General features: G+C 42.2%; 1 protein-coding gene across 1 annotated transcript; it reads left to right on the forward strand.

Annotated features, from left to right (window-relative positions):
- The first annotated feature begins 148 nt into the window (after positions 1–148).
- On the forward strand, positions 149–16,312 carry LOC100553278 (nicotinamide N-methyltransferase). The gene is made up of 3 exons (XM_062961216.1): positions 149–1,902; positions 3,847–4,054; positions 12,028–16,312. The coding sequence occupies exons 1-3, from the start codon at positions 1,722–1,724 to the stop codon at positions 12,482–12,484; spliced, it is 846 nt and encodes a 281-aa protein (XP_062817286.1). The 5' UTR covers positions 149–1,721; the 3' UTR covers positions 12,485–16,312.
- The last annotated feature ends 225 nt before the right edge of the window (positions 16,313–16,537 follow it).

Genomic DNA, 16,537 nt, shown 5'->3' on the forward strand with positions numbered 1-16,537 from the left:
AAGTACTGGGCCCAGGACAGAACTCTTTTTATGGCACTCCACTGATCACTTCTTTCCAGGATGAAGTGGAACCATTAGAGACAATCACCCTTTGGTGATTGTCTTAACCAATTGGTTAACCAATTACAAATCCACCTAATGGTAGCATTGCCTGCCTCACATTTAACTAGTTTGCTTGTAGGGAAGCTCATGGGGGAACTTGTTGAAGGCCTTACTAAAAACCAAGATATGCTCCATTCACAGCATTCCCAAATATACGCTAAGATTGTAAAAAAAAAGGTAAAAGTTTTCCGCTGACGTTAAGTCCAGTCATGTCTGACTCTGGGGGTTGGTGCCCATCTCCATTTCTAGGCCGAAGAGCCGGCGTTGTCGCTAGACACCTCCAAGGTCATGTGGTCGGTATGACTGCATGGAACGCTGTTACCTTCCCGCCGGAGCGGCACCTATTGATCTACTCACATTGGCGTGTTTTCGAACTGCTAGGTTGGCAGAATATAGCATTTGTTGATATGTCTATTTTCACCCGGTCTATATAAATCATATGTGATATCTTATAAAGAGCACTGTATTAGACCATTTTCCTTTTATCTTTTTAAGAAAACTTGAAGCTGAGCCAACAATACAAATATTCAAAACATTGCCGCTTACCAGATGAAGGGTTAACTGAAACTGGAGTAAACCTGGGAACCAGTAGTAAACGGCTTATGTAAACAGCTTACTTCGGCTCACAGCCAGCCACTTTAAAATAACAACTATTTGACCGGGCTTCCTGGCTGGGAACTGTAAATGACTGCAACATTTGTACAAACTGAAGCTGGAATCAATTGGGGTAAACTGTGGAAGTGATGCAGATATTTGATCTGAACGGGATCTTGTTAACAGCTTGTTTATTTTAACTTCTTTTGTATTGCGGGTTGTATGTTGTATGTATGTCTATGTGTTAAATGTTTTGATACGGCCGATGGGCTAATCAATAAAATGTGATTTTGATATTATTTTTTTTGGTATATGTGTGTGGCTTTCAACTGCATAAATGTTTTCTCCTATATTTTGTTCATTTTTCATTCCAAAACGTAATCTACTTTCTGGATAACCCTCATATTTGAATATGTACAAAGGTTTTCCCTGAATTTGTCCGTGATAATGTCTCCCATCATGACACCAAAACATTGGAGGTGAGAGTTATTCCAGTCTACTGAGCCCACAATATACCCAGATGTTCTTTTGCTCCATTAGTTTCTCTGTTTCTCCATTATGTCACAAGTGTAGCTGTGTTCCTACAAACAAACAACATTTTAGGCCACTGAAAATTGCTCAACCGAAATCAAGAACACAAAGATCTTCTGGGCACAGCCTGGTCCAAAAGTGAGACATAGTGTTCAAGTGAGCGTCCTTAGAGGTACATCCTCAAAGTAGGGTGTGCTTGTGATGTTCTGAAGAGTCCTACCATTTCCCAGAATTGTAAATCTCGACAAGAGTTTCCTTCTTCGCAGGGCTGTTGGAAAAGGGAACACATTCATGGGTTTTATTATGTGATAATTGATCACAAGCCCAGGCTCTTGGGAGGAGCCTCCTTATGTAACCCTCACATGCTTTGACTTTTGAAATAGTGTGAATCAAAGCATATGGCAGCCATTGCCAAAACTATAAAATTATGAAACGGTATATATAAAAGGATGAACCCATGACAGTGGCAAACCTGATGAGCCAAAGTCCACTTGATGTTTTGCGGGCTCCAAGGCACCATGGAAGGGGATTTCACGGGGAAAGAGATGTACCATCTGAATTTTGATCCCAAAGGTTATTTCAACATGTACAAGAGCTTCGGCCTGAGCGTCTCTCCAGGAAATGATGAGCGGCTGCGCTTCATTCTGGAGCGTCTCCACAAGACATTTGCACTTGGTGAGTGTGACTGGGCTTCTTCTTCTTCCGTCGGAGTGGAACATTGAGATCCCTGAGATGATCTCAGTGCAGCATTTGCAATGGGTTTGGGTGAGTTCAAGAGATGTTTTGGTCACCTCAACTGGTGTAGCTCAGCCTTGCCATCATCTTCACCCAGAATAGCAAATGAGGGTGCTGTGGAGGAGGATGAAATGAGGGCTAAACCCAGTTTTAGTATCACCTTTCATTGGGTCCTTTGGAGGCAAAGGGGTGCATTTCAGAGTTGACTAGCAAGTCCTGTTCATTTCAACTGCTCTACTGGATCTGGGGTTACAACAATAATAATACAGTAGAGTCTCACTAATCCAAGCCTCGCTTATCCAAGCCTCTGGATAATCCAAGCCATTTTTGTAGTCAAGGGTTTCAATATATCGTGATATTTTGGTGCTAAATTCGTAAATACAGTAATTACAACATAACATTCCTGCATATTGAACTCCTTTTTCTGTCAAATTTGTTGTATAACATGAAGTTTTGGTGCTTAATTTGTAAAATCATAACCTAATTTGATGTTTAATAGACTTTTCCTTAATCCCTCCTTATCATCCAAGTTATTCGCTTATCCAAGCTTCTGCCGGCCCATTTAGCTTGGATAAGTGAGACTCTACTGTAATAATAAAAATAGAGTAAAATAAATGTAACAGTAGCAACAATAATAGAGTACAATAATAAATGTAATAATAATAGAGAAAAGTAATAAGGTAAGGTGCACCGTATAAATATTGTGAACACGAGGTGACTGATAAAGTGCTGCAAATTCTTGGAAGTGCAAATTGGGATGGGAATAGACCCTGTGTCTTTACTGGTAATGCAGCGTTTTGGCGATGCAAGCGGCAGAGTTTTGGGGGGAAGGAGTTGCTAAGCTCATTCATCGCTATGGTAAGTGCCTAGATTTGAATGGCGACTATGTTGAGAAGTGGTATTTGGGTCTGGCTCTCAACTGCATATGGTAAATGTTTTCTCCTATACTTTGTTCATTTTTAATTCCAAAACGTAATCTACTTTCTGGATAGCCCTCGTAATTTGTGGCTGCAGGAATCACAACAGCAACATCTTGGAAGTGGGAGGGAGGGAACGACTCATTAAGGATTGGAGAAGGAAATTTGTTGAGTCTGTCCAAATGGCCAAGCTCTCCAACAGCTTAAGGGGAGGAAACAAGGAAGGGTTTGTGGGAAAATGAGGACTGGCCTTTGAGTATTTTTTTTAAAAAGAAGACAAAAGTAGATTTCAAAATAGCCACACGAGGAATGCATTAATGTAAGGGTAAGGATAGAGACGAGTTGCATATGGTGTGGTGTCAGAAGGTTCACGGGTGGGAATAAGGAGGTGGTGGGACTGGGGAAATCATAGGTGTATCTCAATGGTTGAATTTTGAAGAGAAAGAGTTTTTGAAGAGAAAGAAAGAGGGGAGATGTTTTGTTTTTTTTGTGTCGGGAGCAACCAGAGTGAGAGAATTGGCCGTCTGCAAGGACGTTGCCCAGGGGACGCCCGGATGTTTTGATGTTTTTACCATCCTTGTGGGAGGCTTCTCTCATGTCCCCGCATGGAGCTGGAGCTGATAGAGGGAGCTCATCCACACTCTCCCCAGGTGAGATTCGAACCTGGCAGCTTTCAGGTCAGCAACCCAACCTTCAAGTCACTTAGTCCACTACGCCATCTGGGGGCTTCTAGGGGAGATGTTGAAAGTGAGGAGTGAGTGGTTGGACTTAGCTTTCTGGGAAGAGTGATGGCCGTCATATTAAAGAACCGGGGAGCTAATACTCCCAGGGTTTCTGCACATCAAAGAGACTGAATTGGTTAGTTGGTCCAAAAGAGACCATAATCTAAATGGCATGGGTCAGGGATGAGGAAGTGGAGAGTTCATCCAAAGAGGCAGGGAATTCTCACAGCGTTTCTCAAACACAGATGGCATCCGAGGAGACACCCTGATCGACATCGGGAGCGGTCCCTCCATCTACCAGCTCCTCTCGGCCTGTGAATCCTTCAAGGAAATCATCGCCAGTGATCTGCTTGAGAAGAACCGGGAGGAGATGCAGAAGTGGCTGAAGAAGGATCCAGAGGCATTCGACTGGACCCCCATGGTGAAATATGTCTGCCAGCTGGAGGGGGACAGGTACGGAGAGATAGCTTCACTAATAGAAGGAAAGGGAAGCTTGTGGTTCTCCAGGTAGTTCTCGGGTTGCAGTTCCCAGCATGCCTCACCATTGGCAATGCTGCCTAGGACTGGTCAGATCGGTGATACCATCACCAAGGAATACCCAACCTTGTAGGTACATATTTCAGTGGAAGGAAGGTTCTCCTCCTAGAAAGCCGCCATCCATGACCATGAGACACCATGTGTCCATTATTTATTTATTTATTTACTTACAGTATTTATATTCCGCCCTTCTTTCTCACCCCGAAGGGGACTCAGGGCGGATTACAATGAACACATATATGGCAAACATTCAATGCCAACAGACAAACGACATTCAGTTTTAGGCAGACACAGAGGCATTTTAACATCTTTCCAGGTTCGCAATTCCGGCCACAGGGGGAGCTGTTGCTTCACCGTCCATTGGTGGCTGTTCTTCCTCTTCTTTTCTTTGTGAGCAGTTTTATGGTGTTGTAGATTAGTTAAATTAGCCTCCCGCATAAAGCGTACCTAAATTTTCCCTACTTGACAGATGCAACTGTCTTTCAGGGCTGCTAGGTCAACAGCAAGCCGGGGCTATTTTTTTTTTAATGGTCGGAGGCTTAACCTCACCCGGGCTTCGAACTCATGACCTCTCGGTCAGTAGTGATTTATAGCAGCTGGTTACTAGCCAGCTGCGCCACAGCCCGCGACACAGCCAGGCCCCATTATTACCTTTGTAAACCACCTTCCACCAAAGGTTGGAAATGTTCCTTCTTTGGACTCCAGCTCCCAGAATTAGGCATGTCTGATCGATGAAAAAAATGTTTCAATTCTCGTTTCTAAAGTAGGGGGCGCTGGCGCTTCGATATAGAAAGTATTTCCGATTTTTTCACCCAAAAATTTCGGATATTTCTGAAAATTCGTAATGATTCTAAATGTTTCTAAAATGGCGCAATCGCTACACACCGGGCTTGTATGGCAATCTTCCATGTGGACGCAGAGGACGTTAGCCATCACCTTTGCGTCCATCGTGGAAGATTCAAGGTAGGTTGCAGAAACAATTTTTTAAAAATATTTTTTAAAATATATTTTAAAAATTTGGGGGGGGGATTAATGAAACATTAAGAGACAATGAGAGAATGGCCCAACAATGGTTCGAATTACATTGCCGGTTGCGCTGTGAGACAATGTCTTGGAATGCGTATCAAAAAGCGAGAACAATCCGAAATAATTCCGATATATGATTCAAAACGATTTTTTGGACATGTCTATCCAGAATTCCCCAACCCCAACTAAATAGCGCTGATCCAACTCTCTCTTTTTTAAAATCTTTTTATTGAGGTTTTGCCATACGGTACATATTGGGGAGGGAAAAAAACTAGGGAAAGAGAAAAGGAGACGGAAAACGGGAAAGGAAAGCTTTAGGGAAGGGAAAGTTTAGACGTGGGGAAAGAGAGGGTATGTTGAAGGGCAAGGGATAGGAAAAAAGGGGGGAAGGAGAGAGGGGTGGGGTATATCTGGGGACGGATAGGTGAAGGTGAATTAGGGGATAGGGAAAAGGGGTGGTGTTGACTTCCGATCTTTATTCTTCTTGCTTCTTTCTCTTTTATCTCCGCCTACATCCACTTATTTCCATTGTCTTTGCTTCCTTAAACAGTCCTCCAAACAAGACCAGTCCGTCTCTTTCACCATTCTGCCATCATTCTTCTTTAACAGAAAGGTTAATTTGTCCATGTCGTTTATATCAGTTACTTTATCGATCCACCAATCTTTCATCAGTGGTTTTTCAGACTTCCAGTGATTGGCAATTACCATTCTGGCTGCCGTGATTAAAAAAAAAGGTGAAAAGTTTATCTGTATTAGAGTCAATTTTATCCTGTTGGTCATATAGCCCTAGCAGGAGAAGCTCGGGTTTTAGTTCCAATTGTGTTTTTAAAATCTTGTTACATTCCCCTAAGATCAATTCCCAGTATTTTTTTTAATTTTCCTACAACTCCACCACATATGGATGTAGGAACCTGTTTGTTCTTTACACCTCCCACAGCTTGCATTAGCATTTTTATACATTTGTCCTAATTTTTTCGGTGTGTATGGTTTTCAGCCAATTTTCCTTCAGATCTGTGAAATAGGTGTATTTCATTTTAACCCGCCAAATTGATTCCCATTCCTGTATTAGAATCGATCTTCCTATGTTTTTGGCCCACTGTATCATCGAATTAGTAATTTCCTCTGTTTCCGTTGTCCAGTTCAGTAATTTATTATACAATGTGTTGTCGAAGGCTTTCATGGCCGGGATCACAGGGTTGTTGTATTTATTTTTATTTACAGTATTTATATTCCGCCCTTCTCACCCCGAAGGGGACTCAGGGTGGATTACAATGAACACATATATGGCAAACATTCAATGCCAACAGACAAACAACATACAGTATAGACAGACACAGAGGCATTTAACATTTTTCCAGCTTCACGATTCCGGCCACAGGGGGAGCTGTTGCTTCACCATCCACTAGTGGCTGTACTTCCTCATTCATTTCCTCATGAGCAGTTTTATGGTGTTGTAAATTAATTAAATTAGCCTCCCGCATAAAGCGTACCTAAATTTCCCTACTTGACAGATGCAACTGTCTTTCGGGGCTGCATAGGTCAACAGCAAGCCGGGCTATTTAATGGTCGGGGACTTAACCCGACCCAGGCTTTGAACTCATGACCTCTCGGTCAGTAGTGATTTATTGCAGCTGGTTACTAGCCGGCTGCGCCACAGCCTGTAAATAATGTATGTCTTTCGGGCTGTGTGGCCATGTTCCAGAAGCATTCTCTCCTGACGTTTCACCCACATCTATGGCAGCCATCCTCAGAGGTTGTGAGGTATGGACTCTACACAGATATATATTCTTTCCTTTCCTTACTTAGTTTATCCATACCTCACAACCTCTGAGGATGCCTGCTATAGATGTGGGCGAAACGTCAGGAGAGAATGCTTCTGGAACATGGCCACACAGCCCGAAAGACATACAACAACCCCAATTTATTATACAGTATGGAAATATTTTTCTTCTCTATTTGGAGACGTTTATCCCAGAACCCCTGTTCCATCTCAAATCTTACAATCTTATTTTTTTTATATGCTTCTTTTAGTTGAATATATTGATACCAAGATATATTCCTAAATAGCGCTGATCCAACTCTTGTAGCCCAGAAGAATATTGTCTTCAGACTGTTTACTCTGTTTTGAAAGAGTAGTGACTTCTCATGTCACAACCAAAGTGAACTGGCCTTATGCAGGTTTATCACACTTTCTCTTTATTTATTTATTTATTTATTTATTTATTTTTATTTACAGTATTTATATTCCACCCTTCTCACCCCGAAGGGGACTCAGGGCAGATTACAATGAACACATATATGGCAAACATTCAATGCCAACAGACAAACAACATTCAGTTTTTAGACAGACTCAGAGGCATTTTTAACATTTTTCCAGCTTGATGATTCTGGCCACAGGGGGAGCTGTTGCTTCACCGTCCATTGGTGGCTGTTCTTCCTCTTCTTTTCTTCATGAGCAGTTTTATGGTGTTGTAGATTAGTTAAATTAGCCTCCCGCATAAAGTGTACCTAAATTTTCCCTACTTGACAGATGCACCTGTCTTTCGGGGCTGCATAGGTCAACAGCAAGCCGAGGCTAATTTTTTTTTTAATGGTCGGAGGCTTAACCCGACGCGGGCTTCGAACTCCTGACCTCTCGGTCAGTAGTGATTTATAGCAGCTGGTTACTAGCCAGCTGCGCCACAGCCCGGCCCCCTTTAGGTAGATCTTTATCCCCTTTAGCTAAAAGAATGGAATGGCTAGATATCCAGCGTTGTCATGTGCCTGTAATGGACTGGATTGGACTGGTTAGATGCCAAAATTTCCATATGCCTGATATGGAATGGAATACCAGGTAATCTTTTAGGAATATCTTATCAAAACATTAAAAAGAAAGAAAAAGAAAGAGGATCGTATTAATCCCAGAGAGAGAAACTCCACACTCTCCCATCGTTTTGATCATTTTGAGTACAAAATGAGGCCTGAGTGGTAGAAACGGTCAGAGTATTTGCAGCGCAGCAGTAGTTGGATGGAAGCAGTGGAGCACAGAACGAAGAGACTCTCAGAGACATTGGTAAAACTATTTACAACGTTTTACTGTATGCAGCAGTAATCAACACAAACAGACTTGCAGAAGACAGACGAACACAGGACTGCTCTGTTCTCCAACAGAACTAGACTCGAACTCTAGGCAGACAGAACTCAACTGAACAGACGCAATCGGTATGCACAAACACTTGTGTCTGGATACTCCCTAGTTCCAGCCACACATCAAGGTCATCATAGCTTCTTGGCAATTAACTTTTTCCACATTATGGTATATTCTGGATGATGCAATCCATTGCAATACAAGCATGGCACAAACTGCATTTAAATACTGTCAATACACAAATCCCACGTTAACAGAAACCTTCCTGAGATCCAAGTGAAATCCTTTAGGAATATCTTCTCAAAACATCTATATATATAAAAGAGTGATGGCATCAGGGCAGCGGACAAAACAACAAAACTACAGGCCCCCCAACCTCGAAATTTGACAACACAACCCATCATCCACGGCTCTAGGTAGATACAACAAAAAGAAAAGAAAAATAAAGTCCTAATTACAGGGAGAGAAATAATAGTTTTTATCCAATTGCTGCCAGTTTGAAGGCTAAGCTCCGCCCACTTGGTCTCCTAGCAACCTACTCAGCCCAGGGGACAGGCACAGTTAGGCCTCACTTAGGCCTCTTCCACAGATTATCAGATTTTAACTGGATTATATGGCAGTGTAGACTCAAGGCCCTTCCACACAGCTATATAACCCATTTAGAATCTTATATTATCTGCTTTGAACTGGATTATCTTGACTCCACACTGCCATATAATCCACTTCAGTGTGCATACTAAACATAAAGACAACCATACAACAGACATTCAATGCCACCACTACCTCAACAATTTCTCACCAACACCACCAGACAACGCCACAGCAACGCGTGGCCGGGCACAGCTAGTTTTTTATAAAAAGAAAGAGGACAACATTAATCCCCGATACAGAAACTCCACGCTCTCCAATCATTGTTATGATTTTGAAATACAAATTAGTTAGGGCTGTCAAAGACCCCCAAATATTGCAAGCAGCTGCTTTGTGTTCAAATGAGGGGGAGGGTATATAAAGGAGGGTTGGCCGGAGCCTCCCATTCTTGGCTTTTCTGATGTTCATGTTTCCTACAGTAAAAGTTCCTGGTGATACCACAAAGAGTCTCGTGTGTTCATTCAGGAGCGGCTGTGGTGAGCTGACACTAACACATTGCTTTCTAGCTTTGGAAAGGAAGGCTTTTCCCACGATTGTCCCGTGCCAGTTTTCCCCTTTCATTCCTTGCAGGGAGAAGTGGGTGGAAAAGCAAGAGAAGCTCAGAAGGACCATCAAGCAAGTCCTTCCGTGTGACGTGACCCTGGCCAACCCTTTCAACCCTTTGGTGGTCCCTCCAGCCGACTGCGTCCTCTCCACTTACTGCCTGGAAGTGGCTTCCAAAGATCTTCCCACTTACTGCTCAGGCGTCAGGAATCTAGGTTCCTTGGTCAAATCCGGGGGCCACCTTGTCTTAGTGATGGCTCTTGGAGGAACCTACTACAACGTTGGGCCAGAGAAGTTCTCTTGCATTTGCCTGGCACCAGAGATGGCCAAAGAGGCCGTCAAAGAGGCCGGGTTTGATATTATGTGCTTTGAGACCCTCAACTTCAATATGCCAATGACCATGGCTAGTGGCCAGACTGTGGGCTTCCTAGTAGCCCAAAAGCATCAAGAAGCCTAGGTGGCCATTGTTTCCCAAATTGTCATTTGATGAATTCCTAACGCAGGAGTAGTATTTTGAGTGATAGGTTCAATTTGGTCCACACAAATAGGCAAAGCTTGCAAACAACAGCATTTGGAGATAACAACTTCCATAATATTCGCAGATGACATGGATACTGGGCATGGTAGACCTTTATTTTGATTTGCATTGTAAACTCATATCAAAGTTGTGAGGTCGTCTTCCAGTTGTGCTGTGGGTTAAGTCTTCTCCAGAAGAAAGCATCAAGACACACACTGGGTACATCCAAAAAACTTTATTGTACAGAATACCAGAATCTTCTCTGTAGCCCATTTATATAGGGGCTCTCAGATACCTGAGTCCTTGTCTTGCAGTTGTGCTGTGGGTTAAGTCTTCTCCGGAAGAAAGCACCAAGACACACTCTGGGTAGATCCAAACAACTTTATTGTACAGAATACCAGAATCTTCTCTGTAGCCCATATATATAGGGGCTCGCACATACCTGAGTTCGTCTTCCAGTTGTGCTGTGGGTTAAGTCTTCTCCAGAAGAAAGCAGATCTATGCTGGGTAGATCCAAACAGCTTTATTTTACAGAATTCCAGAATCTTCTCTGTAGCCCATTTATATAGGGGCTCGCACATACCTGAGTCCTCATCTTCCAGTTGTGCTGTGGGTTAAGTCTTCTCCAGAAGAAAGCACCAAGACACACACTGGGTAGATCCAAACAGCTTTATTGTACAGAATTCCAGAATCTTCTCTGTAGCCCATTTATATAGGGGCTCTTACATACCTGAGTCCTCATCTTCCAGTTGTGCTGTGGGTTAAGTCTTCTCCAGACGAAAGCACCAAGAAACACGCTGGGTAGATCCAAACAGCTTTATTGTACAGAATACCAGAATCTTCTCTGTAGCCCATTTATATAGGGGCTCGCATATACCTGAGTCCTCATCTTCCAGTTGTGCTGTGGGTTAAGTCTTCTCCAGAAGAAAGCACCAAGACACACGCTGGGTAGATCCAAACAGCTTTATTGTACAGAATACCAGAATCTTCTCTGTAGCCCATTTATATAGGAGCTCGCACATACCTGAGTCCTCATCTTCCAGTTGTGCTATGGGTTAAGTCTTCTCCAGAAGAAAGCACCAAGAAACACGCTGGGTAGATCCAAACAGCTTTATTGTACAGAATACCAGAATCTTCTCTGTCGCCCATTTATATAGGGGCTCTCACATACCTGAGTCCTCATCTTCCAGTTGTGCTGTGGGTTAAGTCTTCTCCAGAAGAAAGCAGATCTATGCTGCATAGATCCAAACAGCTTTATTTTACAGAATACTGGAATCTTCTCTGTAGCCCATTTATATAGGGGCTCGCATATACCTGAGTCCTCGTCTTCCAGTTGTGCTGTGGGTTAAGTCTTCTCCAGAAGAAAGCACCAAGACACACGCTGGGTAGATCCAAACAGCTTTATTGTACAGACTTCCAGAATCTTCTCTGTAGCCCATTTATATAGGGGCTCGCACATACCTGAGTCCTCATCTTCCAGTTATTCTGTGGGTTAAGTCTTCTCCAGAAGAAAGCACCAAGACACATGGTGGGTAGATCCAAACAGCTTTATTGTACAGAATTCCAGAATCTTCTCTGTAGCCCATTTATATAGGGGCTCGCACATACCTGAGTCCTCGTCTTCCAGTTGTGCTGTGGGTTAAGTCTTCTCCAGAAGAAAGCACCAAGACACATGCTGGCTAGATCCAAACAGCTTTATTGTACAGAATACCAGAATCTTCTCTGTAGCCCATTTATATAGGGGCTCGCACATACCTGTGGGTAATTGAGATTTTGTGGCTGGCCATCTGTACTTTGTCAGCACATGCTCTGTGTCCGGAGATGGCATGAGATGGGGGATCACGACAGAAGTCCACAAAAGCTTTGCACGAAGTCACTACTTTGTAGTTTTTGCTGCCCTGATTCATTACTGTTAAGGACGAACCATTATTATTTGTGGACATCACGGCCAGCATTGCAAAAATAAATTGTTGCTTAAAACAAACTGTTTCAAGTTCTGTCCCCAATCCCCCCATTCATTCCTTGCAGGGAGACGTGGCCGGAAAAGCAAGAGAAGCTCAGGAGGACCGTCAAGCAAGTCCTGAAATGCGACGTGACTTTGGCCAACCCTTTCCATCCTTTGGTGGTCCCTCCGGCCGACTGCGTCCTCTCCAGTTGCTGCCTGGAAGGAGCTTCCAAAGATTTTCCTGCTTATCGGTCAGCCCTGAAGAACGTGGCCTCCCTGGTCAAACCTGGAGGCCACCTGATCTTAGTGATTCCACTTGAAGCCACCTACTACATGGCTGGGCAAAGCAAGTTCTCCGACTGTTTTGTGAAGCCAGAGATGGTTAAAGTGGCTGTGAAAGAGGTTGGTTTTGATATTGTATGCTTTGAGAACCTCAACGTGGATTTTCCAGTGGCACTGAGTGATGTCAAGGCTTTTGGTTTTCTAGTAGCCCAAAAGTGCAACAAAGCCGAGGTGGCCACTGGGAAAGCGAAGGAGTGATTCTCTGAAGGATTCCTGGAGACATAAGCAGTGTTGTCACGCTTAAACGTGGTGACAGCTAAATCTGACCCACACAATTGGAGAAAGCTTGTAAATATGTTGTCAAGTCTTTCAGGGTTGCTGTATGTTTTCCGGGCTGTATGGCCATGTTCTAGAAGTATTCTCTCCTGATGTTTCGCCCACATCTGTGGCAGGCATCTTCGGAGGTTGTGAGGTATGGAGAAACTAAGCAAGGAAGGTTTATATGTACAGTAGAGTCTCACTTATCCAAGCTAAACGGGCCGGCAGAAGCCTGGATAAGCGAATATCTTGGAGAATAAGGAGGGATTAAGGAAAAGCCTATTAAACATCAAATTAGGTTATGATTTTACAAATGAAGCACCAAAACATCATATTATACAACAAATTTGACAGAAAAAGTAGTTCAATGCGCAGTAAGGCTATGTAGTAATTACTGTATTTACAAATTTAGCACCAAAATATCATGATATGTTGAAAACATTGACTACAAAAATGGCTTGGATTATCCAGAAGCTTGGATAAGTGAGACTCTACTGTATATCTGTGGAAAGTACAGGGTGAGAGAAGAACTCTTTGTCAGTTGGAGGCCAGTGTGAATGTTGTCGTTAATCACCTTGATTAGCATTGAATAGCTTCATCTCCTGGCTTCTTCCTGCCTGGGGGCATCCTTTGTTCAGAGTCATTAGCTGCCCCTGGTTGATTCATGTCTGGAACTCCTCTGTTTTCAGAGTGTTGCTTCTTATTTACTGTTCTGATTTTTGAGTTTTTTTAAAACAAAGGACGCCCCCCAGGCTGGAAGAAGCCAGGAGATGAAGCTATTCAATGCTTCATCTCTGGGTTGTGGTGCAGACTGGTGAGCAGCCTGCTGCAATAAATCACTCTGACCATGAGGTCATGAGTTCGTGGCGGGGTGAGCACCCGTCAATTAAAAAAAAATAAAAAAATAGCCCCTGCTTGTTGCTGACCTAGCAACCCAAAGGATAGTTGCATCTATCAAGTAGGAAATAAGGTACCACTTATAAAAGTGGGGAGGCAAATTTAACTAATTTACGATGTTGGAATGAGGAAGTGCCGTCACAGTGGATGATGAAGCAGCTGCTCCCCCTTGTGGCCAGAATCGAACATCCCCTCAAGAGAAGGTTAAATTGCCTCTGGGTCTGTCTCTGTCTCAGTTCTATGTGTATTTGGGCATTGAATGTTTGCCCTATATGTATATAATGTGATCCGCCCTGAGAAGGGTGGAACAGAAATACTGTAAATAAATAAATAATAAACAATCAAGGTGATTAACTACAACATTCACACTGGCCTCCAACTGACAAAGAATTCTTCTCTCATTCTGGACTTTCCACAGATATATATAAACCTTCCTTGCTTAGTTTCTCCATACCTCACAACCTCTGAGGATGCCTGCCACAGATGTGGGTGAAACGCCAGGAGAGAATATTTCTGGAACATGGCCAGACAACCCGGAAAACATACAACAACCCAATGCTTTTTCAAATAAGCTGGGCATCACCGAGTCCCCAAGCTAGTATAATATATTAACGGGGGTTTTTTGCTTCAAAAAAAGCTAGCATGGAAAGTTGGGATTCTGTGCCTTTATTTTGATTTGATTGATATCCCTTCTTTTCCCCAAAGCAGCTTGCAAAACAAATTGAAATTGAGAGATCCACAAAGGGTTTACACCAAGTTATTTTAGTTTGTCTCCCCTTCGTGGTTTTTGCTGCCCTGAAATAAAGCTAACTCCTCTCTGTTCCTAATCCATTCATATTAAAAGCCAACCAGTTCTAGTTCTCAAAAAAACGCTGTTTGCTTCTGCACTTATCAGACAACGTGACTCATATTTCACTAATAAAATGTTGCTCAAAACACTCCATTTGAAATCCTTGAAAACACAATCTGTCCAAAAAAAACAACAACTCAAAAGAGCCACAACGAGAGATGGAAACATAGCATTGGGAAGCTCACCTTGCATCCTTGGTTTCCATCTTTGCTTGGTGATACCTTTGGTCATCCAAGAACAATGTTTTTCCAATAGGAATATTTGGCATCAGTATGAAGCAAAGCGCAGCGTTGCCAGTGCAATTTGTTGTTGAACTTTTGCTATAATTTATTTTATTTATTACAGCATTTCTACCCCGCCCTTCTCACCCAGTACGTGGACTCAGGGCGGCTTACAATATAAAACACATATAATAATATTTCAACTCGATTTAAAATTAAATTACATTAAAAACATTCATAAACACACATATAAATACAGTAGAGTCTCACTTATCCAAGCCTCGCTTATCCAAGCTTCTGGATAATCCAAGCCATTTTTGTAGTCAATGTTTTCAATATACAGTAGAGTCTCACTTATCCAACACTCGCTTATCCAACATTCTGGATTATCCAATGCATTTTTGTAGTCAATGTTTTCAATATATCATGATATTTTGGTGCGAAATTCGTAAATACAGTAATTACTACGTAGCATTACTGCGTATTGAACTACTTTTTCTGCCAGATTTGTTGTATAACATGATGTTTTGGTGCTTAATTTGTAAAATCATAACTTAATTTGATGTTTAATAGGCTTCTCCTTAATCTCTCCTTATTATCCAACATATTGGCTTATCCAACATTCTGCCGGCCCGTTTATGTTGGATAAGTGAGACTCTACTGTATCATGATATTTTGGTGCTAAATTCGTAAATACAGTAATTACAACATAACATTACTGCGGATTGAACTACTTTTTCTGACAAATTTGTTGTATAACATGATGTTTTGGCGCTTAATTTGTAAAATCATAACCTAATTTGATGTTTAATAGGCTTTTCCTTAATCCCTCCTTATTATCCAAGATATTCGCTTATCCAAGCTTCTGCCGGCCCATTTAGCTTGGATAAGTGAGACTCTACTGTATTTGGCATCAGAATGAAGCAAAGCGCAGCATTGCAAGTGCAATTTGTTGTTGACCTTTTGCTATAATTTATTTTATTTATTACAGCATTTCTACCCCACCCTTCTCACCCAGTACGTGGACTCAGGGCGGCTTACAATATAAAACACATATATAACAGTTACAATAATATTTCAACTTGATTTAAAATTAAATTACATTAAAAACATTCATAAATACACATATAAATAGGTATTTAGGCGCTTTATAATGTTAAGATCCCATGCTTAAGCCTTGCCAAGTTTCTATGCTTGTGATGTTCTTCCATGAATGGTTGCAATATACATACATGTAATCCATGTTGACGAATATAGATATGTTGCACATGCTGTGGCATAGTATTATATACAAATGCATGTTTAAGTTTATTAGGATCCTACATGTTGTTTAGTTAATAGGTAAATATATAATGGGAGTTGGCCAGCAAAGGGTGGTAGAGGTGTTCAATGTGTTGTCGAAGGCTTTCATGGCCGGGATCACAGGGTTGTTGTGTGTTGTGAGGTATAAACCTCACAACCTCTGAGGATGCCTGCCATAGATGTGGGCGAAACGTCAGGAGAGAATGCTTCTGGAACATGGCCAGGACAACAACCCTAGAGGGTGGCAGAATCTCCTTTAGAGATGTCATGTTTTGAACCACCCAAGGTCTTTCTCACTGGAAGGGTAGAACTGTGGGAATGAGATAATGTTTGGATTGTTTGACAAAGAGAAGAAAAGACTGCGAAAAATACAATGCCTATTACAGTCTGACAAATAGTGAAACAGCCTACGAAATGTTTAGAAGGTGGTCGGTTTGATAATAAGCATGATGTAGTAGCGATTTCTTGATCTTTATCAATAAAGCTTATCTCCAGTGATGGCATGTATGTCGGCTTTTTTGCAAAATTATCATTAAAGGCACCACAGGGAGCCCCGAAGTTTCTAGCAGTGGGTTCGGAGGGGAAGACACTTGAGTTAAATCTCTCAACGTGGCTGGATATGGATCCACACACACTTTCTTTGCTTCACATATGGCCACCTTATAGGTGTCCTTACCAAGTCTGGTTGCACAGAACTTGGGTTTTCCTCCATGTGCCCTATAG

The sequence above is a fragment of the Anolis carolinensis genome, unplaced genomic scaffold (assembly GCF_035594765.1).
Source record: "Anolis carolinensis isolate JA03-04 unplaced genomic scaffold, rAnoCar3.1.pri scaffold_8, whole genome shotgun sequence".
Taxonomy (NCBI): Eukaryota; Metazoa; Chordata; class Lepidosauria; order Squamata; family Dactyloidae; genus Anolis; species Anolis carolinensis.